Source organism: Lepidochelys kempii, chromosome 11 (genome assembly GCF_965140285.1).
Source record: "Lepidochelys kempii isolate rLepKem1 chromosome 11, rLepKem1.hap1, whole genome shotgun sequence".
Lineage (NCBI taxonomy): Eukaryota > Metazoa > Chordata > Testudines > Cheloniidae > Lepidochelys > Lepidochelys kempii.
Genome location: NC_136390.1, coordinates 9418750 through 9445211, shown reverse-complemented (window position 1 = coordinate 9445211; position 26462 = coordinate 9418750). Strand labels below are relative to the sequence as shown.

Here is a 26462-nt window from a genome sequence, read left to right as displayed (position 1 = left end):
TTTGCCTCATCATTTTCTACCTTTTTGTATATACCAGTTATCCATCTGTGTTTGTGAAAACACTCGTGTCTTCTGTATACTTTCATAAAATAAATCTGTGTAGCAACGCATTTAGTTTGTATCATATATAATGCAGTGTCATCTCCTCTGCATTCCTACTAAAGGAGTTACAGATCTTTCCATTCTGGGATGAAATTTCTATCAAGTATTTATAACGGTTGTGCAACTGAGTTCATTAAAAAAGGGGATGGTAATAACGCATACAATTTTTATTTCCTTGTAAAATGTCATGATTTGATTATTTTTTGGCAGTAGTTTTTAAGAAATTCATTTTTCCCCATGTAATGTGTTTTGTAGAAAATGTGCTTGCTGTAAATTTAAAATGTTTGATCTGATAATGCATCTCTGAAAGATAGTAGGAAACTCGTAACTACCATCCGTCCACTTCTAAACATAAATATAGAAACAATCAAGTTTTCAGTTCATCACTTGACAAAATGTTTTTAATTAAAAAAAAAAAACCCTCCTATTTTCCCATTGCTGATCTCATCCTGCAGCCCCTTAATCAGACAAAAGTTGGATTTAATTCAAGTTGGAGTTTTGCCAGAGTAAAGACTACAAGTTTGAGCCCTTAAGAGATTAATTCAAATAGCACAAAAATCATTCTTTTGGGACAATTACACCTCTCTCTAGTTCTTTGTATAACTTAACAATTTTTTTTCTCTATAATTGAGGTTTGCAAGAGAGTTCTGTACTGTAGAATTTAAAATGTAAATGTTAAGGTGTGTAAACCAGCATAATTTTCTTATATTTAATTATTTCCCTATTAAGTGTTTGCACTCAGATAATCTTCTGAACGTAATACTTTACATCTGTTGCATAGAAGGATGCAATACATTTATACCACATACAAATGATCATGTTTCTTTTTGGTCAAAGCTTTTAATGGATAGAATATTTTTCCTCAGTTAAATATTAAATACAAAAAACCTGTTAAAAAATCCTTGACTTGGTCCCTTTTGCCCACTGATCTTGTATTGTGTATCAACCAAATGCCGCTTAAGTACACCACAGATGGGCATACACATATGCAGCTTGACCCTGCACCATTTATGCTAATAGGTTTCCATTTATTTAAATGGTAACATTTGTCGGACCATTCTCCACTAAGACAATATAAATGTATGTCCTCTGGAAATTAGTCTGTTCATGAGTCCAGGCATACCCATGAATAAATACACAGATCATGGCTCTGGGCACCAGATTGCCCCAAGTAGCTCATGTCATGGAAAGATCTGCAGAGCAGCTTTTCCCTGTTTATAAGTGGAGCCTGGACTAGGGTACACTACCTTCATTCCATACTCCCTCTACTCTAGAAAGTCTTTATGAACAGTGTGATGCCAGAATTTGGCCGATGATAGGTAAGTCCACTGCCCCTGTATCCAGTGCTTAATTTGTGCTAGGGCTGAGTCCTAGCACCTTTAGGCTTGGTAGTTCATAGCCTCGCCACTTCTGGGCTTGCGCCCTAGCACCTACTTACTTGAGCCCTGGCACATCTTTCATTACAAATTAAATGCTGCCTGTGTCTGATCCCCCTCGAATACCTACTACTGTATGCCTTTGGCTGACAGTATGTGTTTTATTAGTAAGAATAATATATGTGTCTGCAATTAGCCATTTGCTGGGTTTTTGCTAAATGACATTAATATGCAAAATCCTGGGAAATGATAAAGGACGCCAAGCAATATTTTGGATGTAAATCACATTTTGGGCCCAGTGCTGTTCACATTGAAATCACTGGGAGCTTTTCCATTATATTAAAGGGTTGCCACCTTTCTAATTGCTGGTAACTTGATCCCCGAGGCTCTCCCTGCACCGCTGCTTCTTCTTTGAGTGCTTGCTCATGTCAATTCCATTCTAGGTGTGTGCACGCCCACATGCACGGCTGTCAGAGATTTTTGCCTTAGTGGTATCCGTAGGGCCAGCTGTGGCACTCCCTGGAGTGCCGCGCTCATGCCACAATATATCAAGTGCTGCCGGCCCTGCACCCTCTCAGTTCCTTCTTCCCACCCGTGGTGGTCAGTCAGAGTGCCTCTCTCCCTTGCTTTGCAGGTGGCCAGTGGTTTCTTTCCTGTTTCAGCCTTGTGCTTCCAGTTGTAAATATTTCTATTGTTTCTTAGTTAGTAGTTAAGTAGCTGTTAAGTGTTCAGTTAGTTAGGTGGGGGCTTTGCCCTGGGCGGGGCATGCCCATTCTCTGGGTTTTAAGCCCTGCTCCATGCGTAACAGGCCTATGCCTGTTAGTGACCCTCACAATAGTTGTCTGCAGTGCCCTGGGGAGTCCCACATGAAGGAGCGTTGTTGCGTCTGTAAGAACTTTCGTCGTCGGACACAGAGGGAACGCGACGTACGTCTCGGGCCCTCCTGATGCAGGAAGCCAGCTTGGTCTGAAACGACACCCAGCGCTTCAGCCTCGGTGCACAGCGCATCTCTGGCACTGTTCCCCATCCCTGGTACTGAAAAAGGAGCTGAAGAAGATGGCACTGGGCAAGCCTGATAAAGGCACGCTGGGCAAAGAACCCTGTTTGGGCCTTACAGCCACTCCAGACCTGCACAAGGGCTCCACCCTGGGGGGTGCCTCCCCCCGAATAGACCTGCCACCAACTACGGCAAGTGGTACAGGGTCAAAGCTGATGGGTTGGTCAACGCCTGCTCAGCTCTCAGCGCCTGCAGAGCCAAGGGAGCTCTTGCTGGTGCTGGCACCACGTTCGGCAATGGAACTAGCTAAGGTGAGGGCAAGCCCACCAGTAAGGCCTTGCACAGGATGAGCGAGCGCCACTGATCTCCAGAGCCAAGGCAGAGCCCTAAGTCGCCATGCTCTTGGTCTCTGTGCCCCAGGTCTCTGACCCATCGTTACCAGTCATCGGTACCACACTCCCGGTTCCTGTCTTTGCGCCAAAGCTCTCCCAGGCGTAGTCGATCCCTTTGGCACCAATCCACGTCATGTTGCTGACACCTTGACTTTGAGGCCACTCCCCAACACGATGCTGCTCTCCCTACTCCTGGCACCAGTCAGAATGCTCCTGGTCACCGGTGGCGATGGTTAACCGCCAGACCCAGGCCTGGACAGCCCTTCCGTGGTCACTGGAGGGCGACGACTTATCTGGATTGGTGGCACAGTTTAGACCCTCACCCAGGCTGCAAGGGGACTGGGCCCTGGAGGGAGCATCTGCGGCATTGGGGCTGGCCTGGCAGCAGCCAATGGACGAACTAATGGACTTATTGGAATGCCTGGGGGGTTACTGTTATGCTATTGCCCCACTCTCACCAACCCTCGGTTGCCGCATCAGACAGGCCAAAGTCTGCGCCCGCAGCACCGCCGGCACTGGGTTCAATGCAGGATGTTCTGGTGATCGTCGCGGGTGAGGAGCCGGTGCCCACTCCAAGGCCACTCTCCCCTTCGTGGGAAGATGCCAGAAGGCCTCCCCTGATGGTCCAGTCATCCTCCTCCTCCTCCCTGGACGAGGCGGTGGTGGGGCCCTCCACAGCTAGCCATGCTGCTCCGTAGCGTGGCTTTGAATTTGGGCCTCAAAGCAGGGGAGATGGAGGAGCTGACGAACACATTGTTCAGTGTGCTCTTGGTGGCCACCTCAGCCCGAGTTGCACTCCCGGTGCATGAAGGGGTCTTGAACATTGCCAAGTTGATCTGGCAAATCCCATCCTCTATTCTGCCCTCATCTAAAAGAGTGGAGAAAAAGTACTTCATCCTGGCAAAAGGGTTCGAATACTTATATACCCACCCACCACCAGGATTGTTGATTGTGTCTGTGGCCAATGAAAAGGGTAAGCAGGGCCCCACCAGTTCCACCCCCAAAAATAAAGAGGCTAAGCGGTTGGCCTTGTTTGGTCGCAAGATTATTCGATGGCCAGCCTCCAGTTTCAGGTGGTGAACCACCAGCCCTTCTTGGGCCGTTACAGTTTTAACGTGTGGGACTCCCTCCTCAAGTTTAAAGACTCCATAGCTCAGACGGTGGCCCAGGAGTTTGCAACCCTGGTGGAGGAAGGCACTGCAGCAGCTCGGTGTTCCCTCCAAATGGCCTGGGATATGGCCGATTCGGCTGCCCGGGTGGTCACCTCAGTGGTGGTTATAAGGCGCAGTTCCTGGCTCCAGTCCGCAGACCTGTCCCAAGAGATGCAGGCCTCTATTCAGGACCTCCCATTTGATGGTGTCGGTCTGTTCTCTGACCAGATGGATGCGCGGTTTCACGGCCTTAAGGACACATGGGCGACTCTCCGCTCTCCGGGGATGCACACTCCTCAAGCATTAAGACAGCTGTTCTGGCCTTCTGCAACCACAACAGCGGCAGCCTCGTCAGTGACCTACAAGGAGACGGGACACTGGGTTTAGCCGCCGCCACCCGTCATTGTCTCGCTCCCCTGCACAGCCTAGCCCGGTGAAGCATCAAGGGGGCCAGAAATGCTCATTTTGAGGGTGCACCTGAGAGTGACGCACCAGCCATCTGCCCGGATCCTGCCCGCCCTTTCCTTGACCGCCTCTCCCCTTCTTCTTGGCCTGGTCCCAGGTTACGTCAGACCGCTGGGTCCTGGACAGAATCACTTGGGGCTATACCCTGCAATTTTTGGACACCCCTCCCTCCCGCCCCCCTTCTTCCCTGTCCCCCTTCAGACCCTTCTCATGAGCTTTTCCTTGTTCAGGAGGTTGAAAAGGTTCCTTAGGATATGGAAGGAAGAGGATTCTACTCCTGATACTTCCTAATCCCAAAGGTGAAAGGGGGCCTCAGGCCCATTCTGGCCTAAGTGTCTGGCCTCAGGCCCATTCTGGTCCAAGTCTCTCAAGAAGTTGATGTTCCGCATGGTCTCCCTGGCCTCCATCATCCCTCCCCTGGATCCAGGGGACTGGTATGCAACTCTCGACTTAAAGGACGTGTACTTCCATGTCTCCATATTCCCAGGACACAGATGGTTCCTGCGCTTCATAATGGCCAGGCGACACTTTCAGTTCACAGCGCTATCTTTTGGCCTGTCCTATGCCCCCAGGGTGTTCACGAAATGTGTGGAGCCAGTGGTGGCTTACCTCAAACATCAGGGGGTCCAAATCTTTCTGTATCTCGACAACTGGCTCACCAAGGGCAGATCTCCAGAGCAGGTGCAAAGGAGCCTCGATCTGGTGCATTCCACCTGCAGCGACCTGTGCCTGTTGGTAAACACAGAAAAGTCCACGTTAACTCCAGTCCAATGCATAGAGTTTATTGGGACAGTCCTTGACTCCACGCAGGCCAGGGCCTTCCTTCCTGAGGCACGTTTTTGGGCCATGGCGGACTTAATCTCCCACATAAAAGCCCACACACTCACTACAGCCCACACGTGGCTGCGTGCTGTCTTTGTATGAGGCTTCTGCAAACGTGACTGGCCTCGGTTTACACTCCCAGCAGGCACCCCCTAGACCAGGGATCTCAAACTCGAATCACCACGAGGGCCACATGAGGACTAGTACATTGGCCCGAGGGCCACATCACTGACACCTTTCCATATAAAGGTACAAAAGCCCCCTGGCCCCACCCCCACTCCGCCCCTTCCATGAGGCCCTGCCCCTGTCCCACCTCTTCCCACCCCTTCCCTGCCCCCTTTCCAATCCCTTCCCCAAAGTCCCCACCCCAACTCTGCCCCCTCCCTGCCCCTATTCCAACCGCTGCCCCACCTCTTCTCCACCTCCTCCCCTGAGCGTGCAGCTCCCCCCTCCCTCCTGGAAAGCACTAAGCGCTGCCGAACAGCTGTTTGGTGGCAGGAAGTGCCTGGAGGTAGGCAGAGGAGCAGGGACGCAGCACGCTGCGGAGGGAGGGGAGCTTGGCGGCCTGCAGGAAATAACTCCGGAGGGGTGCGGGGAGCTTGGCGGGCCACAGGAAATAACTTCAGGGGGGTGCAGGGAGCTTGGCTGGCCACAGGAAATAACCCATTTTTTTGAGACCCCTGCCCTAGACCAAGTAGTCACAGTACCACGCCATATCCAACTGTCATTGGACTGGTGGCGGGATCCCACATCACTGCTGCAAGGACTTCCCTTTGTGTCTCTGACCCCATTGCTCACCCTGGTCTCAGATGCTTTGGATCTGGGCTGGGAAGTCCACCTGGGCCAGCTCAGCATCCAGAGTCATTGGCTGCAACCCGACCTGGCCCTCCACATCAATGTCAGGGAGCTCAGGGCAGTTTGGCTAGCCTGTCAGGCTTTCTTGTCCCATCTGAAGGGCAAGGTGGTGCAGGTCCTGATGGACAATACCACTACAATGTATTACATCAACAGGCAGGGTGGCGCCAGGGCTTTAGCCCTTTGTCGCAAAGTGTTCAGCCTCTGGGACTTCGCATGAGGAACGCCATTCACCTGGTGGCCACCCACCTGTCGGGGACCAAGAATGTCTTGGCAGATCGCCTCAACAGAACCTTCTTGTCTCACCACGAATGGTCACTCCATCCAGAAGTAGTCAGCCTGATCTTCCGCAAGTCAGGGACTCCCCAGGTGGACCTGTTTGCATCCAGGCAGAACAGGAAGTGCCATGTGTTCTGTTGTCTGCAGGACAGGGACAAGGGCTCCCTGTCGGATGCTTTCCTGATCTCCTGGTCGGGAGCGCTGATGTACACCTTCCCGCTGGTGCCCTTGATCCATACGGTCCTCCTGAAGGTAAAGCAAGACAAGGCCAAGGTCATCCTTGTGGCCCCCTTGTGACCACGTCAGCACTGGTTTGGCATGCTGCTGAGTCTGTCGACAGCTACCCCCCCCCGCAGCTGCCTCTTTGGCTGGATCTGCTGTCCCAGAACCACAGCAATCTGCTGCACCGGAACCTGGCAGCACTGCACTTGACATCCTGGCTTCTGCCTGGCTGAGTGGGGAGGAGCAGCAATGTTGCGCCAGTGTCCAGCTGGGCAGCAGGAAGCCCTCCACCAGGGCTTTGTAGCAAAGTGGAAGTGTTTTACGTGTTGGGCTTTGGATCGTTGCATCTGTGCAGAGGAGGCCCCCCTGCAGGACATCCTGGACTGTTTGCTGCATCTTAAGCTCCAGGGCCTATCACTATCTTCGGTCAAGGTGCACCTGGTGTCCATGTTGGTGTTCCATCCTCCATTTCGATGCAGGTCGGTCTTCACCCACCCTGTAATGGCATGGTTTCTGAAGGGCCTAGAGCGCTTTTACCTGCATGTTCAGGATCTGGTACTCCCTTGGGACCTGAATCTTGTGCTGTCATGGCTCCCCCCTTCAAACCCCTCACTTTCTGTTCTTTACTGCTTCTCTCCTGGAAGGTCTCCTTCCTAGTCGCCATAACTTCGGCCTGTCGAGTGTCTGAAATCAGAGCGCTAATGTCTGAACCACCTTACACGGTTTTCTATAAGGACAAGGTTCAGTTGCATCCACACCTGGCCCTTCTGCCCAAGGTCCTCTCCCAGTTCCATACTGGTCAAGACATATATTTGCTGGTTCTTTTTCCTAAGCCCCATGCAACAGATGAAGAAGGCAGGTTGCATACCCTGGATGTCAGGCGCACTCTGGCCTTTTACATAGACAGAACGAAGCCATTCCTTAAGTCAACGCAGTTGTTCGTGGCGATCGCAGACAGGATGAAAGGTTCCCCGGTGTCTGACCAAATAATATCATCGTGGATCACTGCCTGTATCTGCTACTGCTACGAGCTAGCGAAGGGGCCCCCGTCGCCGATAGTGACGGGTCACTCGACTAGGTCCTTCCTCGCTCAGGTGCTGATCCAAGAGATCTGTTGGACCGCGACCTGGTTGTCTGTCCACACATTGGCTTCACACTATGCTCTGACCCAGCAAGCTCGGGATGACACTGGGTTAGGCAGAGCTGCACTATAAGCTGCACAACGGTGAACTCCAAGCCCACCTCCATTGATACTGCTTTTGAGTCACTTAAAATGGAATCCACATGAGCAAGCACTCGAAAAAGGAAAAACGGTTACCTGCCTTTCATAACTGTTGTTCTTCGAGATGTGTTGCTCATGTCCATTTCATTACCCGCCCTCCTGCCCCTCTGTCGGAGTTGTCGGCAAGAAGGAACTGAGAGGGCACAGGGCCAGCAACAGCTAGCCGTATGGGTACCACTAAGGCAAAAATCTCCGATGGCGTGTGCACACCTAGAATGGAATGGACATGAGAAACACATCTTGAAGAACAACAGTTACGAAAGGTAGGAAATTGTTTGTTTTTTCCTCCCCAGGCCCTGCCCCTGCTCCGCCTCTTCCCTTGAGGCTCCGTCCCTTCTCAGCCTCTTCCCCACGGCCCGCCTCCCTCCCCACCTCTTTCCCTCAAGGCCCTGCCCCCGTCACTTGCTCCTCTTCCCATCTCCCCCAGCCACTCGCTAGATCGTCTCAAGGAGCTGCCTGCAGGTAGGAGGCAGCCCCAGCTGAGTTTGTGCTGGTATGGGTTAATGACTCAGCGCTTCCCCCTGCTCCACAGTAACCAGACTTTTGGTTCGGGGTGCCATTTAGGGTTGCCAGGTCCCCTTTACGACTGCACTTTCCAGTTGAAACCTGGCAACTCTAAATGGCATCTGGACACAGAAGCCAAAAAGCAGAGTGTTCAGGTAAAACCCAGATGGGTGGCAACCCTGATCAGATCCTTTATTTACTTGCAAAAGAAAGAAATTGTATGTTGATTTATGATACAGTATTGAGGCCAAGTTTCAGCCCAGGGCAAATTTAAGCCTGTTCCTCTAAGAGCCATTTAACAACAAAAGTGAGGTTGGAACCACTTCAGAGATGATCACACCATAGATGTTTCTCCCTTTTTATACGTTCTTCTTCCCACATGAGAGGAAAAAACTCAATTAGTGGTTAGTCAAGTCTTGAAACTTAATATGTAAGATCTCAAGCCTTTGATTTCAGTCAAATGACTCTTGTGAGTAGGGGCTGCTCAAATGAGAGAGTTGCAATATCAGCACTTAATAGAATTAGTGAGTAATGGAACTGTAGACCCGATTCTGCTTCAGAGAAGTCAATGAAAGTTTTACAGTTGATTTTGATAAGAGGAGGATTGGGCCTCATATATGTGTGACTCATGAAACCAAAATAAAAGTAGAAAAGAGTAAATTTAAAAAGAGAGAGAGAGAGTAAAATAAAAGGAAAAATAGATTCCTTTCCCACCCATCTTGCAACAGGAAAATATGCCTATGAAAATCAAACATAGTGTCTCTGGTAGCTTAAGTACTGGAGTTTGTTTGTAGTATTTTTGTTTTAAATACCATAGCGGCAAAATGTGTCAGAGTGACGGATAAAATAACATTTAATGAAATGGTACTGTGGGTTCCCGAAGCCTTTCGTTGGGGAGTTCCTGGCCAGACACCTTATTAGGATTCAGAGTGAATGTGAATTCACTTAACAGTCTCTTTCAATGTTGTCTTTTGTGCAGACCGGTTTGGACTTGGACAGCCAGGCAGGATGCCTGCTTCTGTGAATGCCATGCGAGTCCTGAGCTCAAGCACAGATCTGGAGGCTGCTGTGGCTGATGCACTGGTAAGAGGAAAAATACAAAATGCTACCGACACCAGAAAGTGGCTTAAAGTTACCTGTACGTATGTTCTCTTTTTTAATAGCCGTTGTTTTAAATGTCCCAATGTCTGACACTGTGGCGATGTTTGATAATTGCGTTTTGCATTTGAATGTATTGGCACCGATGCTACATTTCATTGTGGAAGTTTGTTAATCCTCATCAGTTATTATCCAACAAGCAGAGATGCTTTAGTATCACTGATGAGGAATAGGTTAAATCAGCCCTTTGTCTTTAATCTGATTTTTGAGGAGGGTATCCTGTGAGGTGCTGAGCACTAGAGGGAATTGAGGATGCTCAGTGCCTGGAAGGACTGGGGTCCTAACTAAGCCCCAGACAGTAAATTACATGGGGATGTTTTGGGCAAAACCCTAAAAAACTTGGCTCCTGTCTGCTCTATGTGGACATTAGATCCCATTGCAGTTTTTTTGGGATTTGCACCAGTGTCTCTGCCCAGTATTTCTGGCACTTGGTTGAACACTTTGAACAGCTAATGGCTTGGCTTATCTCTAGTTCAATATTAGTGTATTAGTCACTCTGTAAAACTGAAATGTGTTTATTTACTGTGCCCCTAGAAGCAAAGGCAATTTGTTTTGTATTTTCTTTCCCAATCTCCCTTGATTTCCCTTATCCCTGCTGAGTTATTTCCATTTGCAAGCATTAGCTAAAATTCTCATGTATTCCTGAATCTTATTGCAGTGAAAGTTCTCCAGTGGCAGAATCCAGCGAATTTCTGCTGTTCATCCAGAAACCATACATTAACCTTTTGCCACATTTACCTGATTTTTCTGCATACGTTTTTCTGATTTTTCAAGGGAAGGCAGAATGAGAGTACCAATCACTGTGCAGGGTAATGTGGGTACAACTTTGTCCTGTATGTTATACAGGATAATTCTAGAGACCTAAGCTGTTGGGATGATGAAAGGATTTCTTGAAGTATTTGATGCAGGGTTCTCAAACCTTTCCATATTGTGGACCACATCCCCATAGAGAAAGTGTCTCAGGGACATCTCTTTCCCCATTTGCAAATGGGCAGACCACCTCCCCTTTTATTCACTATTACTCAGACTGTTTTCCTCCCTATTTGTGATCACATAACAACTCCAAATCATCACAGAGCACCAGCAACTTAATTTGAGAACTGCTGATCTGATTTAAGATCCCTCTTTCAGAAAGCTTCTCTTTTTGCGAATACAGACTAACACGGCTGCTACTCTGAAACTTACATGAATAAAAGGAGGACTAGTGGCACCTTAGAGACTAACCAATTTATTTGAGCATAAGCTTTCGTGAGCTGTAGCTCACGAAAGCTTATGCTCAAATAAATTGGTTAGTCTCTAAGGTGCCACTAGTCCTCCTTTTCTTTTTATTAATGTATGAATTCAATAGAATGTAGAAATAAGATGTTAGAATGTAGGCTGTGCCATTGCCATCAGAGGTCTAAATAATTGTGTTTGTTAAGCAAATTAAATACGTTGTGGGCCAAATTTTCATTTTGGTCTCCGAGGTTGAACGCCAATACAGTCACTCAGAATTGTCCTTTTAAATGTTTCATGTGTTTTACTAGATAACATTACTCCACAAGATACAGTATTCCCTATACTTAATATAGGGAAGTACAGGGTAAGGAATATGGCATATATTGTAGTAACATCATCAAAGGCAATCCTGGAAAGTTTTAAGGGCAGTCCCTGTGTATCCTTTTACCCTCTTCCACTTTGAGGCTTGTTAAGTTTGAAAAGCATCAGTATATAATATTCTCTTTCCAGAAGCTGTGACTTTAAAATCTAGCCTGATCAGAATCTGAACTTCTATTGCTGCAAGGGACCCACTTCATCCTGTAGTCCCCCTCCTCCACAAGCCCCCATTCTGCTCTTCTCGCTCATAGGCTCTTTAGACAATCCTTTCACAGCAGGCACTTTACAAAGCCAGTTCTGGCTTCCTTGTGGGAGAGCCGTGCAATGCCAGCTTCTATCCACCCCCCTTGTATACAGAAGGAGTATTCTTTTCATTGTGTTAGGAAAGGAGAGGAGCTTCTCCAAAGATGGCGTTATCCCAATAATCAAGTTTGAACAAAACACTGTGGGTCAATTTCTGACCTCTAGTACATATGTGCAGCTCCCATTGATTCCCATGTTCATGTGTGAGAACAGAAATTGACCCAGGGAGGCAGACTGTATGTCCAACTGGTCATACTTTGAATCTATATACAGTACAACTTTGAAAATCTCAAATAACACGTGAAACCTTTGTGTAACTGGGATTTCAGATGCCAGGGGAGCCGGCCAGCTGGCTTTAAACAAGCTGAGCTTCAAGAGACATCCAAGGTATTTGTACAGTTCCAGGAGCAAAAAAGAGATATTGGTTAATTGGAGTTTGGTTAAATGAAGCTATACTGTATATAATTGTTTCCTGGCATTAGAGTTTCTGTTCAAGACTCTGTAATATGTTTCCTTCTTTAATGGACAACTGACAGTTTCAAAAATTGGTATTTAGTTAGAGAAGCTTTCCTGAAAGGTAAAACACAGAGATGGTGTATGTAGATCTACAGCTGTTAGAAGCCATTAGGAAAGGTATAATCCCGATCCTATATTCTTTATTCAGGTAAACTCAGTATTGGGAACTTTGTCTGTTTTAGGAGTATGGCATAGGAGCAGCAGTAGGAAAGTAAAGGCAGACATTATATATCCATTTTTCTTTTCTTTTGCTTTAACTGTGTTTTTAATTTGCTAGGACGCATTTGCTGTACGTTTTTGTTGCAAGAACAATCCCTCATAAGCTTCTGACATAATTCTCTGTGCTTTTTCCCACCCTTCAAAATTTTCCTGCCTACAGCTGTTAGGAGACTCCAGGAGCAAGGTACTAGTGCTTTCTTGACTTTTTATTTCTACTTTCCACCTTTTTTTTTCCTGTTGCAAAACCCCCCATGATGCTGCAATCGAGCTGATTCATAACAGCTCAACCCTGAAGTCCTAATGAAAGCAAAAATCTCATTGGCTTTGCAAATACAACAACTGCAGGATTGGGCCCTCAGAGAGGAATTCTGTAGCAATCATCTAAGCCCTTTTCTGTTATGTTTTATAGTCACTCGTATCCTGTTAAGGTTTGTTCTAGTGTTTATTCCATAGGGTTAAATTTGGCACATTGTCAAAATTGTGCTGATATTTCTTGCTAAGTGTTAAGGCTAGAATTTTCTAAGGTGCATAAGGGAATTAGGCACCCCAAAGCCATTGGAATGAATGGGATTTGGATGTCTGACAGCCCCCCCCCCCCCAGGTGCATTTGAAAACCCTAGCCCAAATTACCACACAGGGGGCCAAAATTGTGCTTTCTTGTAAAGCAGTATGAACCTGGAGTAACTTCACTGACTGCGGTGGAATTACCGTGGATTCACACCAACGTATGACAGAGCAGAAATGGTCCTTTAGCTCTTTTCTCTCTCGTTATTATATCATCAAAATGTTTATTTGCAGAATCACCTTCATGTTTAATGACTTTGCTTGAAGTAAAAAGTGTATTGTCAATCTCTAACCAGGGAAATGTTCACTATTTTCATTAAAAGCAACACATTATTTCATTGTTAGCTAACATTTCTATTGGATCATTTATTGTGTTTTGTTGGAGCATCAGTCACATGTGTATTCCCTTCAAAATCAGTGGGACTCTTCTTGCTAGAGTGAGTAAGGTAAACAGGCTGGTGCTCCGGGACATTTTACCACCTTTGTGCCACTATAACAATAACCTCAAACTACCTTCAGGTAGAGCATCCTTTCCTCTGCTTTAATATAACTATAAACAGTTTACTTAATGTGGATTTTTTTCCTCCTCCAGAAAAAGCCAGTGAGAAGAAGATATGAGCCGTATGGGATGTATTCTGATGATGATGCGAATAGCGACGCATCGAGTGCTTGCTCCGAACGCTCATATGGTTCCAGGAATGGAGGCATTCCACACTACCTACGACAGACTGAAGATGTGGCTGAAGTCCTAAACCACTGTGCCAGTTCCAACTGGTCAGAGAGAAAAGAAGGGCTCATCGGCCTTCAGAATTTATTGAAGAGCCAGAGGACACTGAGGTGATCTTCCGAGCTTTGTAATGGTGGCCATTAGTGTTGCGTTGCTGTGATGCAGTCAGAATTCACTATTTTCTCTCATATTGTGCTGACACATGTTGTCTTTCATAAGCCTTACACTGCCTCTGGGAGCAAGCCTCCCCGACCTGGTGGACAGACTCACGCTAGCTTCTCTCAAGGTAGTGCATTAAAGAAAGTGAGGTGGACATTGTGGAGGAATGGTGGCTCAGGTTAGCAGCCAAAGTCCAAGCCCACCTGACTCTCTGGGCCCGAGCTTGGATGGCTAGCCCAAGAGGTCACACCTCCCACAATGTCCATACGGCTATCTTCAACACACTGGCTCGAGCAGAGCTAATGTAACTCTGTCTACCTATGCTGGAAGACATGCTCCTAGCTGCAGTGTAGCCATTCCCTTTGAGGCCTGGCCTGCACTAGTATTTTTCAATAGAGCTTCTACCATTGCCACTCCCCTGGTGGTAGCCATGTTGGAACAGTAGTATAGACAGGATACAAGCTCATTTACCAGTGAACACTTCTCTCAGCTTGTCCCCATCTACCTGAGTACTCCCACTGCTGCTATCTGTGGCTGCGCAATGTTGAGAGATTCCTGCCAAAATGCTAATGTTGATACAACTAGAGTGTGCTACATGAAGTGAGCTGTAGCTCATGAAAGCTTATGCTCAAATAAATTGGTTAGTCTCTAAAGTGCCACAAGTACTCCTTTTCTTTTTGCGAATACAGACTAACACGGCTGTTACTCTGAAACCTACAGTTTTCACATGTGACTCAGATATTTCAGGAAGTTTAGCTTCATACCTTATGTATGTGCATTTGATCACAAACTACATAGCAGCTTTTCAGTGAAGCAAATGCTAGCCACATACAGTGAAAGGAAGCAATGTGTTTGTGTTAAAAATGGGGTCAAGTAGCGCTGTGAATGTTCCGTATGTTAGAAAAATGTATTTGTCCCTGCTTACAGTTGTTATAGTGGAAATTGTATTTGAGCCTCATATAGACAATGCTTATAATGGGGTAGAAGAACGTTTGTAAGAATATGAAGTGTTCGGACTGACTGAGATTTCGTTTAAGATAAAAGTATTTGTAAGCAAGTTGTTTGCATGTGGCTTTATTCTGGACTTGCTGACTTGCAGAGAACATGTTAACAAATAGTTTCCTTTAAAATAAAATCTGCTCTTTGGAATATTATAAACAAGTGTTTTAAGTGCATTTAGAAATGGCAATTGTCTGGGTAACAATTCCGCAACCTTAGCTAGGCAGAAGGGTAAGTGTTTCATTTAAGGGTCTTTTTCAGTTGCTTGTAAGTTTTGTTGTTGTTGTTCTTATTAGCAGTTTAAGCAAAAATGTGTTTGAGAACAGTGCTGTGTTCTGACTGATAATAGAGAGGGTGGAAAAAATACGCTTTTACCGTTGGAAAAAGATTTTCCAATCATTTATTTGAACATGTATAGAGGCACCTCAGTAGGAAGTGTTAGGAAGTTTACATATGGAGGCATAGACTCAAGGTTACAGATGTATCTTTTCATGGTCTGGTAAAAATTTTTTAAACTTGGCCATTTCGTAAGGGTTTTAAAATGTGCTTCTCCCATATACACAGTTTTTTGGTATACCATAATGCAATGGTTCTCAACCTTTCCAGACTACAGTACCCCTTTCAGGAGTCTGACTTGTCTTGTGTACCCCAAGTCTCACCTCATTTAAAAACTACTTGCTTACAAAATCAGATGTAAAAATACAAAAGTGTCACAGCCACTATTACTGAAAAATTGCTGACTTTATCATTTTAAAATAAATTGATTGGAATATAAATATTGTACTTACATTTCAGTGTGAGACTTGAGCCTTGTCTGAAGCCAGAGCCCTACTGTACCGGGCTGAAGTCTGTAACTTAGCTTTGTGGGGCACGCTGTGGTGTGGAGCCCCAGGCAGTTGCTCAGCTTGCCACCCCGTAACGCCGGTCCTGCACTTACGACTCCCCCAAACCCGTCCTGTGACCACTCTGGGGTCATAATACCCAGGTTGAGAAACACTGATCTAGATGAGTTGATTACCCCCTGAAAGACCTCTGCCTACGCCCAGGGGTACACATACCCCTGGCTGAGAAAGCACGGACGTAGTGTGTTTTTAATGAGGATCTGATGACAGCCCATTGGCACCGTGTGTGTGTGTAAAGGTTGGATAAAATTTTGATTTTGATACCTATGTGTATGGGGATGTGATCTGTGAGGGCATATATGGTGTCAGTGAGAATCCAAAGGAGGAGGCTCTGGGAACACCAAGTGATGGAGATTCCCTGGTTGTGTAGCTCTTGCAGGAAATCATTGTTCCTAGTCCTGGTGGTTTGCAGTGTATGAGACTGTACTACTTCCACCGTTCCCTTAGGCTAGCAGGACTTTCTTGGCTCTGATCCTGGATATATTATAGACCAGTACCAGGGCTTGCATCATCTTAATTTTAAATCCCTACATTACATTTTTAAAATTGTACATTATTTCTAGTTCTGCTGATGTTTATATTTGCTCCTAATTTGTAATTTTATCCTCTCCAGGGTAGTTCAGGGCTCTTCTTAGATTGATCAGCTGATGCCTGCTTGAGTAATTTGGACATATAGTCCAAAGTGTTCACATGGCGTTACTAGGACAGTAGTAGGTACAGTAGTCCAAGATGCAAGTACCCAAGATTATTAGAGAATAGATTTTTCAAATTAAACACAGTGTGATTTGCTGCATCTTAATTTATATAACAAGTTTAATAAGGGAGAGGGTATTTTACTCTTCTGAACTTACTGGTTAAGGGTCCTTTTTCAAACCCCATTCAGCAAGGAGTACTGATCATGCGTAAGGCTACGATTTAGTCACTGGTGTTTTTAGTAAAAGTCATGGACAGGTCACTGGCAATAAACAAAAAGTCACGGCCAGTTACCTGTCCGTGACTTCTACTAAAAATACCCCAACTAAATCTTAGGTGCTGGGGAAGGATGGGTGGGGGTGGGGTGCTCCAGCAGATGCTGCTGCTCTCGTGCAGAGGGGTGCTCCAGTGGTCACTGCAACCTTAATCATGCGTTATCTTCAGTGGGCATTCTGTGTGTGCAAAGGTTGTGGGGTCTAAGGTGGTATCAGAGTTTCATTATACTTACCCATCCTAACGGTTTCTTTACAATTTTCTAAAGTCCTTCTTTTATAAGCTCATCCTGATTAGATCTACTGGATATAGCTGGGGCCAGCAAGTCCCTCGAGAAAATATTGTTGAGCTGTTCGTTTTAGTTTGGCACCCATATTGTTACATTAGGTCAGTGTGCCTTGAAAATAGGGAAGTTCAGAATAGCCGTCCTTCTCTATTCCTTGTCTGGAGATAAATTTCATTAGGGAAATAAAAAGGAGTTCATTCAGAGGGAGATGCAATCCCCATCAGGTCAGGCGAGAGTTGTAGGACAGTCACTTGGAGCTTTTTTTTTGTTTCTCTGGAGACAGTTCAGTCTCCACACTGAATTAAGCTGACAGCTTGCTTTGGCAGTGTTACAAGGACTGCTTTCCTCTGCATCCAAGTCTTCCTTCTCAGGAGACTGTCATCTTTGTCGTATGTTCTTTTAAAATTTGTATCAGTTTTTATGCTTAGAATATGGTTATTTGGATGAAAATATCTATTATTTATAAATAAGCTACCTTTAAAAAAAGTCACACTATCGACTAGTAGTGTACCCTTCCCTACTCTTTGAGGTTTGTTTTGGTTTTATCTGCATGGTTGGAGATCTATGGACGAAACCCTTTTTGTGGAAAAGGAAGCCTATAATCCTGACCTGAACTGGAGTTCTCTGAAGATTAACTCTGCATTCACCCGTTTCCTCTAGTTTGAGAGGACAATATAACGTTGTCAAAAAAAACCCAGCATCCAGCCTATTCATTTGTTTTCATTTGTTCTTTAATCAGGCAAAACTCATTGGCTCTGCTGGCAGTTTTGCCTGAATAAGGAAAACAGATAAGGACTGTAGGGTTTGGGCAATATTCTTTGCAACATTTGAGATGGAGTTTTAGCACTAAAAATATTATGTAACTGGCTCTACCAAAGCAGGGACCCAAGGAGAATTCTGACCACAGAGAACTGTCTACTTTTTTGTTGTTGTCTTGGTTCACTGTTTGCTTATGCTGGCTATTAATGGCTTTTAGGAGCCATCCGACAATGCCCCCCATTGAAGGTACAATACACAAGGGCTCCTGGTGATGATGCCCACCACCCACACAAAAGAGCAAAGTGTAGGCACACATAAACAATGTAATTACTGTGGCAGCTATATGCTGACATAAGTTAGGTCAACCAGGTCTATTTTAAAAGATCAGATCTCAATCTTTTTTCAGTTTTCAACGACAGTTCTAGTCTACTCTGTTGTGAGTAAAAGATTTAGCTTTAACATAACGTTTTGTTGTGTGTTTTAGCCGAGTGGAGTTAAAACGGCTGTGTGAGATCTTTACGCGCATGTTTGCTGACCCTCACAGCAAGGTAATGCATTTTTGGCTTACTCTCTTTCATTACAACGTGTACAGTTATGTTGTCATGATCTGGGTAATTGTGTATTTGTGCCTGTGACCTCTACTGGATGGAACTGGAACTGATGACATGTATGTTACAGACCCTCCATTAGTTCAAGTGGTAGGGTTCTGTGCTTTTGGGCCTCAATCCTGCAAGTTGCTGGGAGTTGGATGCTCAGCCCCTTTCAAGGCACTTATCACCTTGCAGAATCCAGACCTTGGAAGAGAAGGATCTGGATTTTATTTCTGCTTCTATGGTAAGTGGGCATGATATGGAGCAAAGTGGCACTATGAAGCCCTAAATGGCCATGGCCTTCGTACAGTATGAATGGTAGTTTTATATGTATTAAGCAGCAATATGAAAGCTGTAGGGTGACCTTATATTGATAATTTTACGTTTAAAGCAACGTTAATCATATGAGCACTCCACCATCTTTGTAACACCATTCTTCCAAGCAGTGGGCCTACCTTTGCATAGACCTACCAATCTCTCCTTCTCTAACGGGGTCTTGAGTGCCTTCCAGGACACACACAAACCCCTCTCAGATGCTGTGGTACTCTGTCCATGCAAGCAGGGGCAGGAAGGTGTGAGAACAGAGGCGTGTATATCATCTCCTCCATTTTTTCTGAAAAAGTTAATACTGCTTGGGACAGATCTCCCCACTGGGGGATTTGGGATACGTTGTGGCCAGAAGGTTAGCTATTTATATACCCGATGAGAATATCCACAGTTATGTTAGAACGGCTTAAAAGAAATAATTAGGTTAATAAATCCTAGTGCTTCCGAGCATGTAGTAAACCAACACTAACTGGTGGGGGTCAGGCAGAAACTTCCTTTGTGGAGAGGTTATTCCATATGTGCCTACTGCAGACCTTCCTTTGAAGCATCTAGTTATGGCCACCATTAGAGACAGGACACTAGACTAGATGGGCCACTGGTCTGCTCCTGTCTGGCAGTTCCCGTGCAAAAGAGCTCAAAATTTTGGCTCTTAAAATTCTGTCCGATGTGGCATTGCTAGGGTCAGGGGTGACTATTTATGTTTGCAACAACATTTGCAATTTGTGAAAAGTTTTAGACTATTGTAACCTAGACCAAATTCTGCTCTCTGTTATAGTGGTGTAAATCTTGGGTAACTTTATGGACTTCATTGCAATTTGACTTCATTATGTATGACACAAATTTAACAACAGGTGAATTACTCCAGATTTCCACCAATGCTACTGAGATCAGAATTTGGCCTGTCGCTGCTAACTAGGGGCTCATCCATGCTCAATACATTTAGCATTTGGGAGGGGTTTGTGGGATTGCGCCATAGATATTGCAATGAATTGGGGAGGGGAAAAAGAATGAAGAGAAAAAAACATTCATTTCATAAATTCACAAAGGGATACACATATATACACGTAAAAAACAAACAAAAAAACCTAATTCTGTTATCCTTACTCATTTGAGTATACCTGTTGGCTTTAAAGGCCCTACTTGCATGAGTAAGGAGACTGGGTTTGGCCCAAGATGTATGATATTTAAAAAACTATGATTAAAAAAAAAAAAGAAAGATGTTGTAAAAGTTTTTATAAGCCATCTGTGAATCCACTGAAAAATTGCACCAGAGCAGTCAGCATTGATTCACTATGTGTACTAACGAGTGGTTTGTTTTGTTGCATGGCCTGCTTTGCGGTGGAACTCACAACAGAGAGTAAGTGTATTCATTCCCTCTTCCTTAATCTATTTAGTATGACATTTTAATACGGCACATCCTGGATGTTTAATGCCAGTGATTTCTAGTGCTAACATGTTCACTGAGAACATCCATTCATAAAACTGTCTATAACAAAATCATTTTAAAACCCAGATTTTTTGTAGACTTTCTCTTGTGATCATTTCTGATTAAAAAAGTAATTTCCCCCTTTTTAAAATTTGCATTTATTTGTAGGTTTTCAGCATGTTTCTAGAAACCCTGGTAGATTTCATCATCATCCATAAGGACGACTTGCAAGATTGGCTCTTTGTTCTCCTGACGCAGTTACTTAAGAAAATGGGAGCAGACTTGCTAGGATCTGTGCAGGCAAAAGTTCAGAAAGCTCTGGATGTAACAAGGTACAATATGCAAAAGTTCTAGGGATGCTTAAATCCATCACCTGTGGTGCACCTCCTAGGCCTGCTTTGTTTTATGGATGGACGTTTCAGAAACACTGCATCCCACACTTGTTTCAAGAAGTGGACCAGATTCACCCTGTGTCAATGTGGACTAACCTCCCAGTGAAGTTAGTCTGGATGTTCACCAGTATAACAAAGCAGATTCCAGTTCCCAATATCAGGTTAAAATAATGGACCAGATTTTCCTCTGAACTGCACTAGTTTTACATTACTTAACTCCATTGATTTCAATGGAGTTATTTCCGATTTACATTAATGAAAAGGAAAGCAGAATCATTTGTCATATATTTAAAACAGGGGCAGAAATCATCTTTTTGTTCTGTGTTTGTCCAGTGCCTAGCATAATGAGTTCCTGGCCCATAACTAGGACTCCTACGTGCTACGGCAATACAAATAATAATAATAAAAAAGTGAATATACTTACCTTGCTCTTAGCACTTTACATTATTAAAAGTGAAAGAACATTGAAATCTAATGTGCTTTGTTTCCTTGTGTTCCTATTTAAAGTTTGATTGCACTTTTTTGTTTCTCCCAGCTTGGATGATGAACACTAGTCATTTGTTCAGAAAATGAAAAGTGCCTAAATACTAAGTTCTGAGTTGTTCATGAACATCCAGCAAGTCAGTAGCAAAGTGAGGATAAGAACTCAGGTGTTCCTGCCTTCTAGCGTGCATATTCAATCCACTATAGCATGCTGCCTACCCAAGGATGTCACATGTACCGCATTTTCACACTCTGGTAGAGGTGGCACCATGAAGGGTTAATTTGTATAGGGCTTTTAAAATCCACGTGACAAGAAGGAGATGAGAGAGGGAAAGAAAATAGGAATCAATCATCAAAGCTCACTCAGGAAAAGATAAAACATGATCTGCTATAGATAAGAAAATGAAAGAGTAACGTAAAGTGGGGAAAGGAAGAACAGGGCAACAAAAGCAGGAAGGATCTACATATTGCAGGCTGAGTAGTTTTCTGTGAATATATTGATTTGACAGATCTCACCAGTGTTAATGAATAATTCGTTCAACACATTTACATTTGTGGTATTCAACCCACTTGGTAGCTGGTCAAACACAGGTGAATTTCACAGAATAATGTTTTAATATTTAAAGGCTATTTCTGTGATTTTTTTTTAGTGTTTTTTTTCTGTAAGTTAAATGTATTAAAATGTGTTTGTTCTAATAATAATGGAAATCTTTATTTCCTCTCTGAATAGAGATTCTTTTCCATTTGATCAGCAGTTTAATATTTTGATGAGATTTATTGTAGATCAGACCCAAACACCAAACCTCAAGGTAAGCAATGAAAACCTTTGCATTGTGACATAAACATGGTCCATTTAAATCTCAGGATGTTTTTTAAAACACTTCATCATACTTGAGTACCTAATATTCACAGGAAAAATAACTACCTGAAAGCACATGTATAATATGACACTTATAAAAAAACAATATTTTTGATGCATTTTGCAATAATTAACATGTACTAATACCTTTTGGTAAAATTTTCAAAAATGTCTAAGTTCCATTTTCAAAACTGACTTACCCTAAGTGCAGAAGGGCCAGATTCTGTAAGGTAGTTAGGCACCTAAAGATGTAGATAGGCACCTAGTTAGAGTTGCCAACCTTCCCGGATTGGCCAGGAATCTCCTGGAATTGGAATTGATCTTCCGATGGCTACTGAAACCAATCTGAGAGATTTTAATAGGCCGCTAAAAATCCAGTCGGTGCAGCGGGGAAAAGTCAGGCTCCCTACCTGCCCCTGGCTCCGCACGGCCCCGGGAAGCAACTAGCACATCTCTCTGGCTCCTAGGCACAGGGGCAGCCAGGGGGTGTCTGCATGTTGCCCTCGCCTTGAGCACCAACTCTGCAGCTCCCATTGGCTGGGAGCTGCGGGGGCGGTGCCTGCAGGCAGGGGCAGTGTGCAGAGCCGCCTGGCCACCCCTGAGCCTAGGATCTGGACATGCCAGTCGCTTCTGGGAGCCGCCTGGCCAGAGCCCGCATCCCTCACCTCCTCCCGCACACCAACCCCCTGCCCCAGTCCTAAGTCTGTTCCCACACCCAAACTCCCTCCCAAAGCCCACACCCTGCACACCCTCCTGCACCCCAACCCCCTGCCCCAGACTCAGCCCAGAGCCCCCTCCCAACTCTGGACCCCTCAGCCCCAACCCCCTGCCCCAGCCCTGTGAAAGTGAGTGAGGGTGGGGGGGAGAATGGGCAGTGAATGGAGTGAGCAGGGTGGGGCAGAGGCGTGGCTTCAGTGAGGGTAGGGGTGTGGCAAGGGTGTTTGGGTTTCTGCAATTAGACAGTTGGCAACCCTACACCTAGTGGAGGTTTTCAAATGAGCTGTGGGGCCGAATTCCCACTGAAATCAAGCTGTTTTTGAAAATCTCACTTGGAAATCAATGGTGCTTCGGTTTCCTAAATGCCTAGGTCATTTTGAAAAATGGGATCTATTCTCCTAAATCACTTAAGTGCTTCAAAGAATTTATGCAGGGACATTGTCAAGTTATTAAGGTCCCAAAACTGAAGGAAAGTGGCAGGTTCTAGGAGCTTTCATAGGAATGCAGGTTTACTCTCTTCGTGGCAGATGAATCTTGTTAATTCCAACCATGATATAAATGGGTCTCTTTGGGACAGAGGTAATATGGTCTGGAGGAGAAACATTAGACTGAGATTTGTTTTGTTATCTGAGATACTACATTCCGTCAAAGGAATATGTTTGGGTGTGTGTAGAGAGTTCTGTGCAAGGTGGCTACTTCAAAGGTGAATGAACTTCAGAAACTCCAGGAATCATGTATTCTTTGTTTTGCATGCAGTAGTGCATAAGGTGTCTTATGAAAGGGAGGGAGAACACTGTTGCCATAAGTGGGAATTCAGGGCCTAGTGGAAACCCAACCGTGGGCATTTAAAAAAGTCTTAATTAAGGCAAGAGTCCAAAGTTTTTGCCCAGACGGACAATGCTACCCTGTACATGCGACTGCTAGGCTGCATTCTCTCAAGCAGTCAGTATGGGTGGAAGGTTCCTTTTGTTTCTGAAATATGACATGCAAATACATTTTATGGAATAGGTGAAGAAATAATTTTTACTTTTTACCAGCTCATAGCCTCTTGTAAAAATCCTATCTAATTTGTGAGAAAATTATAACTTTCCTGTTGGTGTCTTGCACAATCCTATACAATTTAATTGTATTCTATTTACAGAATTTTATAGATCGTCTATTAAATTCTGTAGGTTTTTAGAGTAATTTCTGTAAAACCCTATAGTTTAGCCCCTATTAAATTCTATAGGAGTTTTCCATAAAACTATGTATATCTTTCTAACAGATTTTCAGAAGGGTACTCTGTCTCCATTAGTCATTTACGTGCAGGATGGTGGTCTAGACCTGTCCAATGAGCTGTAAGATTGTCCAATTCATATTTCTTTTTCATTATGGGTCATTATAGAGCAGAGATGAGCTTACAAGTTTTATTTGGCACAGGATAGTTTTGAGAGATGTCCACTTTCCATCATCTCACCAACAAAGGATGACAATCTCCTTTTACATTTCTTAGGTAAAAGTTGCAATTCTGAAGTACATTGAGTCCCTGGCAAGACAGATGGACCCAACAGACTTTGTGAACTCCAGTGAGACCAGACTTGCTGTGTCTAGAATCATAACTTGGACAACAGAACCAAAGAGCTCAGATGTAAGAAAGGTAGGTTAGAATGATTGTTATTGCAAGAGGGACTGTTACCTTGCCTAAGGGCAATTAAACTAAGTCTGAAGACAACCAAAAATTGCATGGTTAGGCGATTTGTAAGGGTTTTTGTTTGTTTGTTTTCCTTCCCCTGTATCTATTTCTTAACGTTAATTAAAACATTTTCAAAGTGTAAAATTAGCTTTGTTTCTACAGTGTAACCATTGAGATAAAACTAAACCTTTGACAATTTGGGTTTATTCAATACATAAGTTTAAAAGAAATAAAAGGAAGTACAGTGAATGTGTGCAGCTCATTGCCATGGGATGTTGTGAAGGCCAAAAGTTACTGGGTTCAAAAAAAGAATTAAATAACTTCATGGAAGATAGGTCCATCAATGGCTATTAACCAAGCTGGTCAGGGATGTAACCCCATGCTCTGGATAGCCCTACACCTCCAGCTGCTGGAAGCTGGGACTGGACTGCAGGGGATGGATCACTCAAAATTACCCTCTTCTGTTAATTCCCTCAGAAGCATCTGGCACTGTCCACTGTCAGAGACAGGATATTAAGCTAGATGGACCATTGGTCTGACTCAGTATGGCTGTTCTAAGGTGTTCTTGAAATATCTTTGTCTGTATTTTCTTCCAGTCAATTTTCATGCAGGTGAATGATTAAAGTACTCACTATTACAATGTAAAGAGAAAGTAGACTGACCAAGTGTGTATTTTGGTAAGCAGTTGGTGACACATGAGAAGTAATTTTGGGCGGGGGGTCATTTAGCTAAAGATCAAGTTCTCTGTACACTATGTGCTCCAAATGAAATCTGATATTATCTCTGAGATATGGTATTTAAAAATGTCAATAAGGCGCTAAGTACCTTCGACTCCTATTAAAGTTGGTTGGCATGTCTTGTCTAGGAAAAGCTGTCACATGTAGGTCAGGCTTAGCTAACATGAGCTAAATTGATGCTTTTCCTAGCATAGATGCATGATAACAGACAAGCTAAAATTGAGCTAACAGTGTCACCCTGAATCTGCACTAGGAAAAAGGTCAAGTTTAGGTTGGGTTTAGCTAATGTGTTGGCAAAACACAGCTGAAACTCAAGACATTTTTCCTAGTTAAGACAAACCCAGTGGAAGTTTCGCAAAAAGAAAAGGAGTACTAGTGGCACCTTAGAGACTAACAAATTTATTTGAGCATAAGCTTTCATGAGCTACAGCTCACTTCATTGGATGCATTCAGTGGAAAATACATTGGGGAGATTTATATACATAGAGAACATGGAACAATGAGTGTTACCATACACACTGTAACAAGAGTGATCACTTAAGGTGAGCTATTACCAGCAGGAGAGAGGGGGAGAGGGGAGGAACCTTTTGTAGAGATAATCAAGGTGGGCCATTTCCAGCAGTTGATAAGAACGTCTGAGGAATGGTGGGGGGAGGAATAAACAAGGGGAAATAGGTTTACTTTGTGTAATGACCCATCCACTCCCAGTCTCTATTGAAGCCTAAGTTAATTGTATCCAGTTTGCAAATTAATGGAATGGAAGTTTGTGGGTGTTCAGCAGTTCATCACAATGGACCCTTAATCTAAGATCTAGGTTCCTAGAAAGACACAGATGAACAAAAAGATACCAGAAATTTCGCCTAAATATTAAAATGTGCAGAGCCTTTAATTGTTTAAATATTTCATTTATTGTATTAATGCCAACATCATATTTTAGCATTTTATAACTCCAGTAAAAAGGGAGTATTTGCTTGTAAGTAAGCAAATTCTGTCTGTAAATGAGGGTGTATTACTTAACGGTGTATGCCTTAATATGGTCCTGAAAATCTTCTTTGAGTATCAACAGTTCTGCAAATGCACCAGAGCTCACAAATAGCAGTCAGGAATCTCCAAAGGAAGTTTTCACCTCCATGTTATACACATTCTAGTACAAGCCAGTGAAATCTAGAGAAACTTTTTTTGTGCACTCTTTAGAAGCACTCCCTCAGGGATTATTCTTAGTAGTGCAAGTTGACACTTCGCTTCAGCAGGACAGTCCCTGCTCTGAATAGCAGCTATGACAACTTTAAACCACAGACAAGATCCAAAGCAACTTAGAATGCACATATCCATTTTAAATCAGAAAGAATTAAATGAAGAGTGAAACAGCATGCTTGTTCCCTGGGCTTCACCTGAACCCCAAACATTTCAGTCTGATTAATTTACTGCTTGGTGACAGGAGAGAGAGAGGGAGGGAGGGAGTGCTGGAGTGAATTCTTTAGTAGCTTAGTAAAGTTGTAGCTCTCTGTTTAATTACTAGAACCATGGCTTGAAAGGCAAAAGCTCTGGGGATTGCACAGCTGAAAAAAATGTTTCCACCATTAGGTGTCATCATTGCTGCATGCAAAATTGAAGAGGAGCCTCTCTGCTGCAGCTGAAAATTTGGATGCATAGGACAG

General features: G+C 44.2%; 1 protein-coding gene across 1 annotated transcript in view; it reads left to right on the top strand.

Annotated features, from left to right (window-relative positions):
- Positions 1–26462, top strand: part of CLASP1 (cytoplasmic linker associated protein 1) — a 267031-nt gene that overhangs the window by 187704 nt on the left and 52865 nt on the right. Inside the window, exons 25-31 of the mRNA XM_073305074.2 lie at positions 9427–9530; positions 12400–12423; positions 13396–13640; positions 18086–18149; positions 20113–20276; positions 21550–21628; positions 23888–24031. Coding sequence (XP_073161175.1) covers positions 9427–9530; positions 12400–12423; positions 13396–13640; positions 18086–18149; positions 20113–20276; positions 21550–21628; positions 23888–24031 — 824 coding nt within the window. The remainder of the gene's footprint in view (positions 1–9426; positions 9531–12399; positions 12424–13395; positions 13641–18085; positions 18150–20112; positions 20277–21549; positions 21629–23887; positions 24032–26462) is intronic.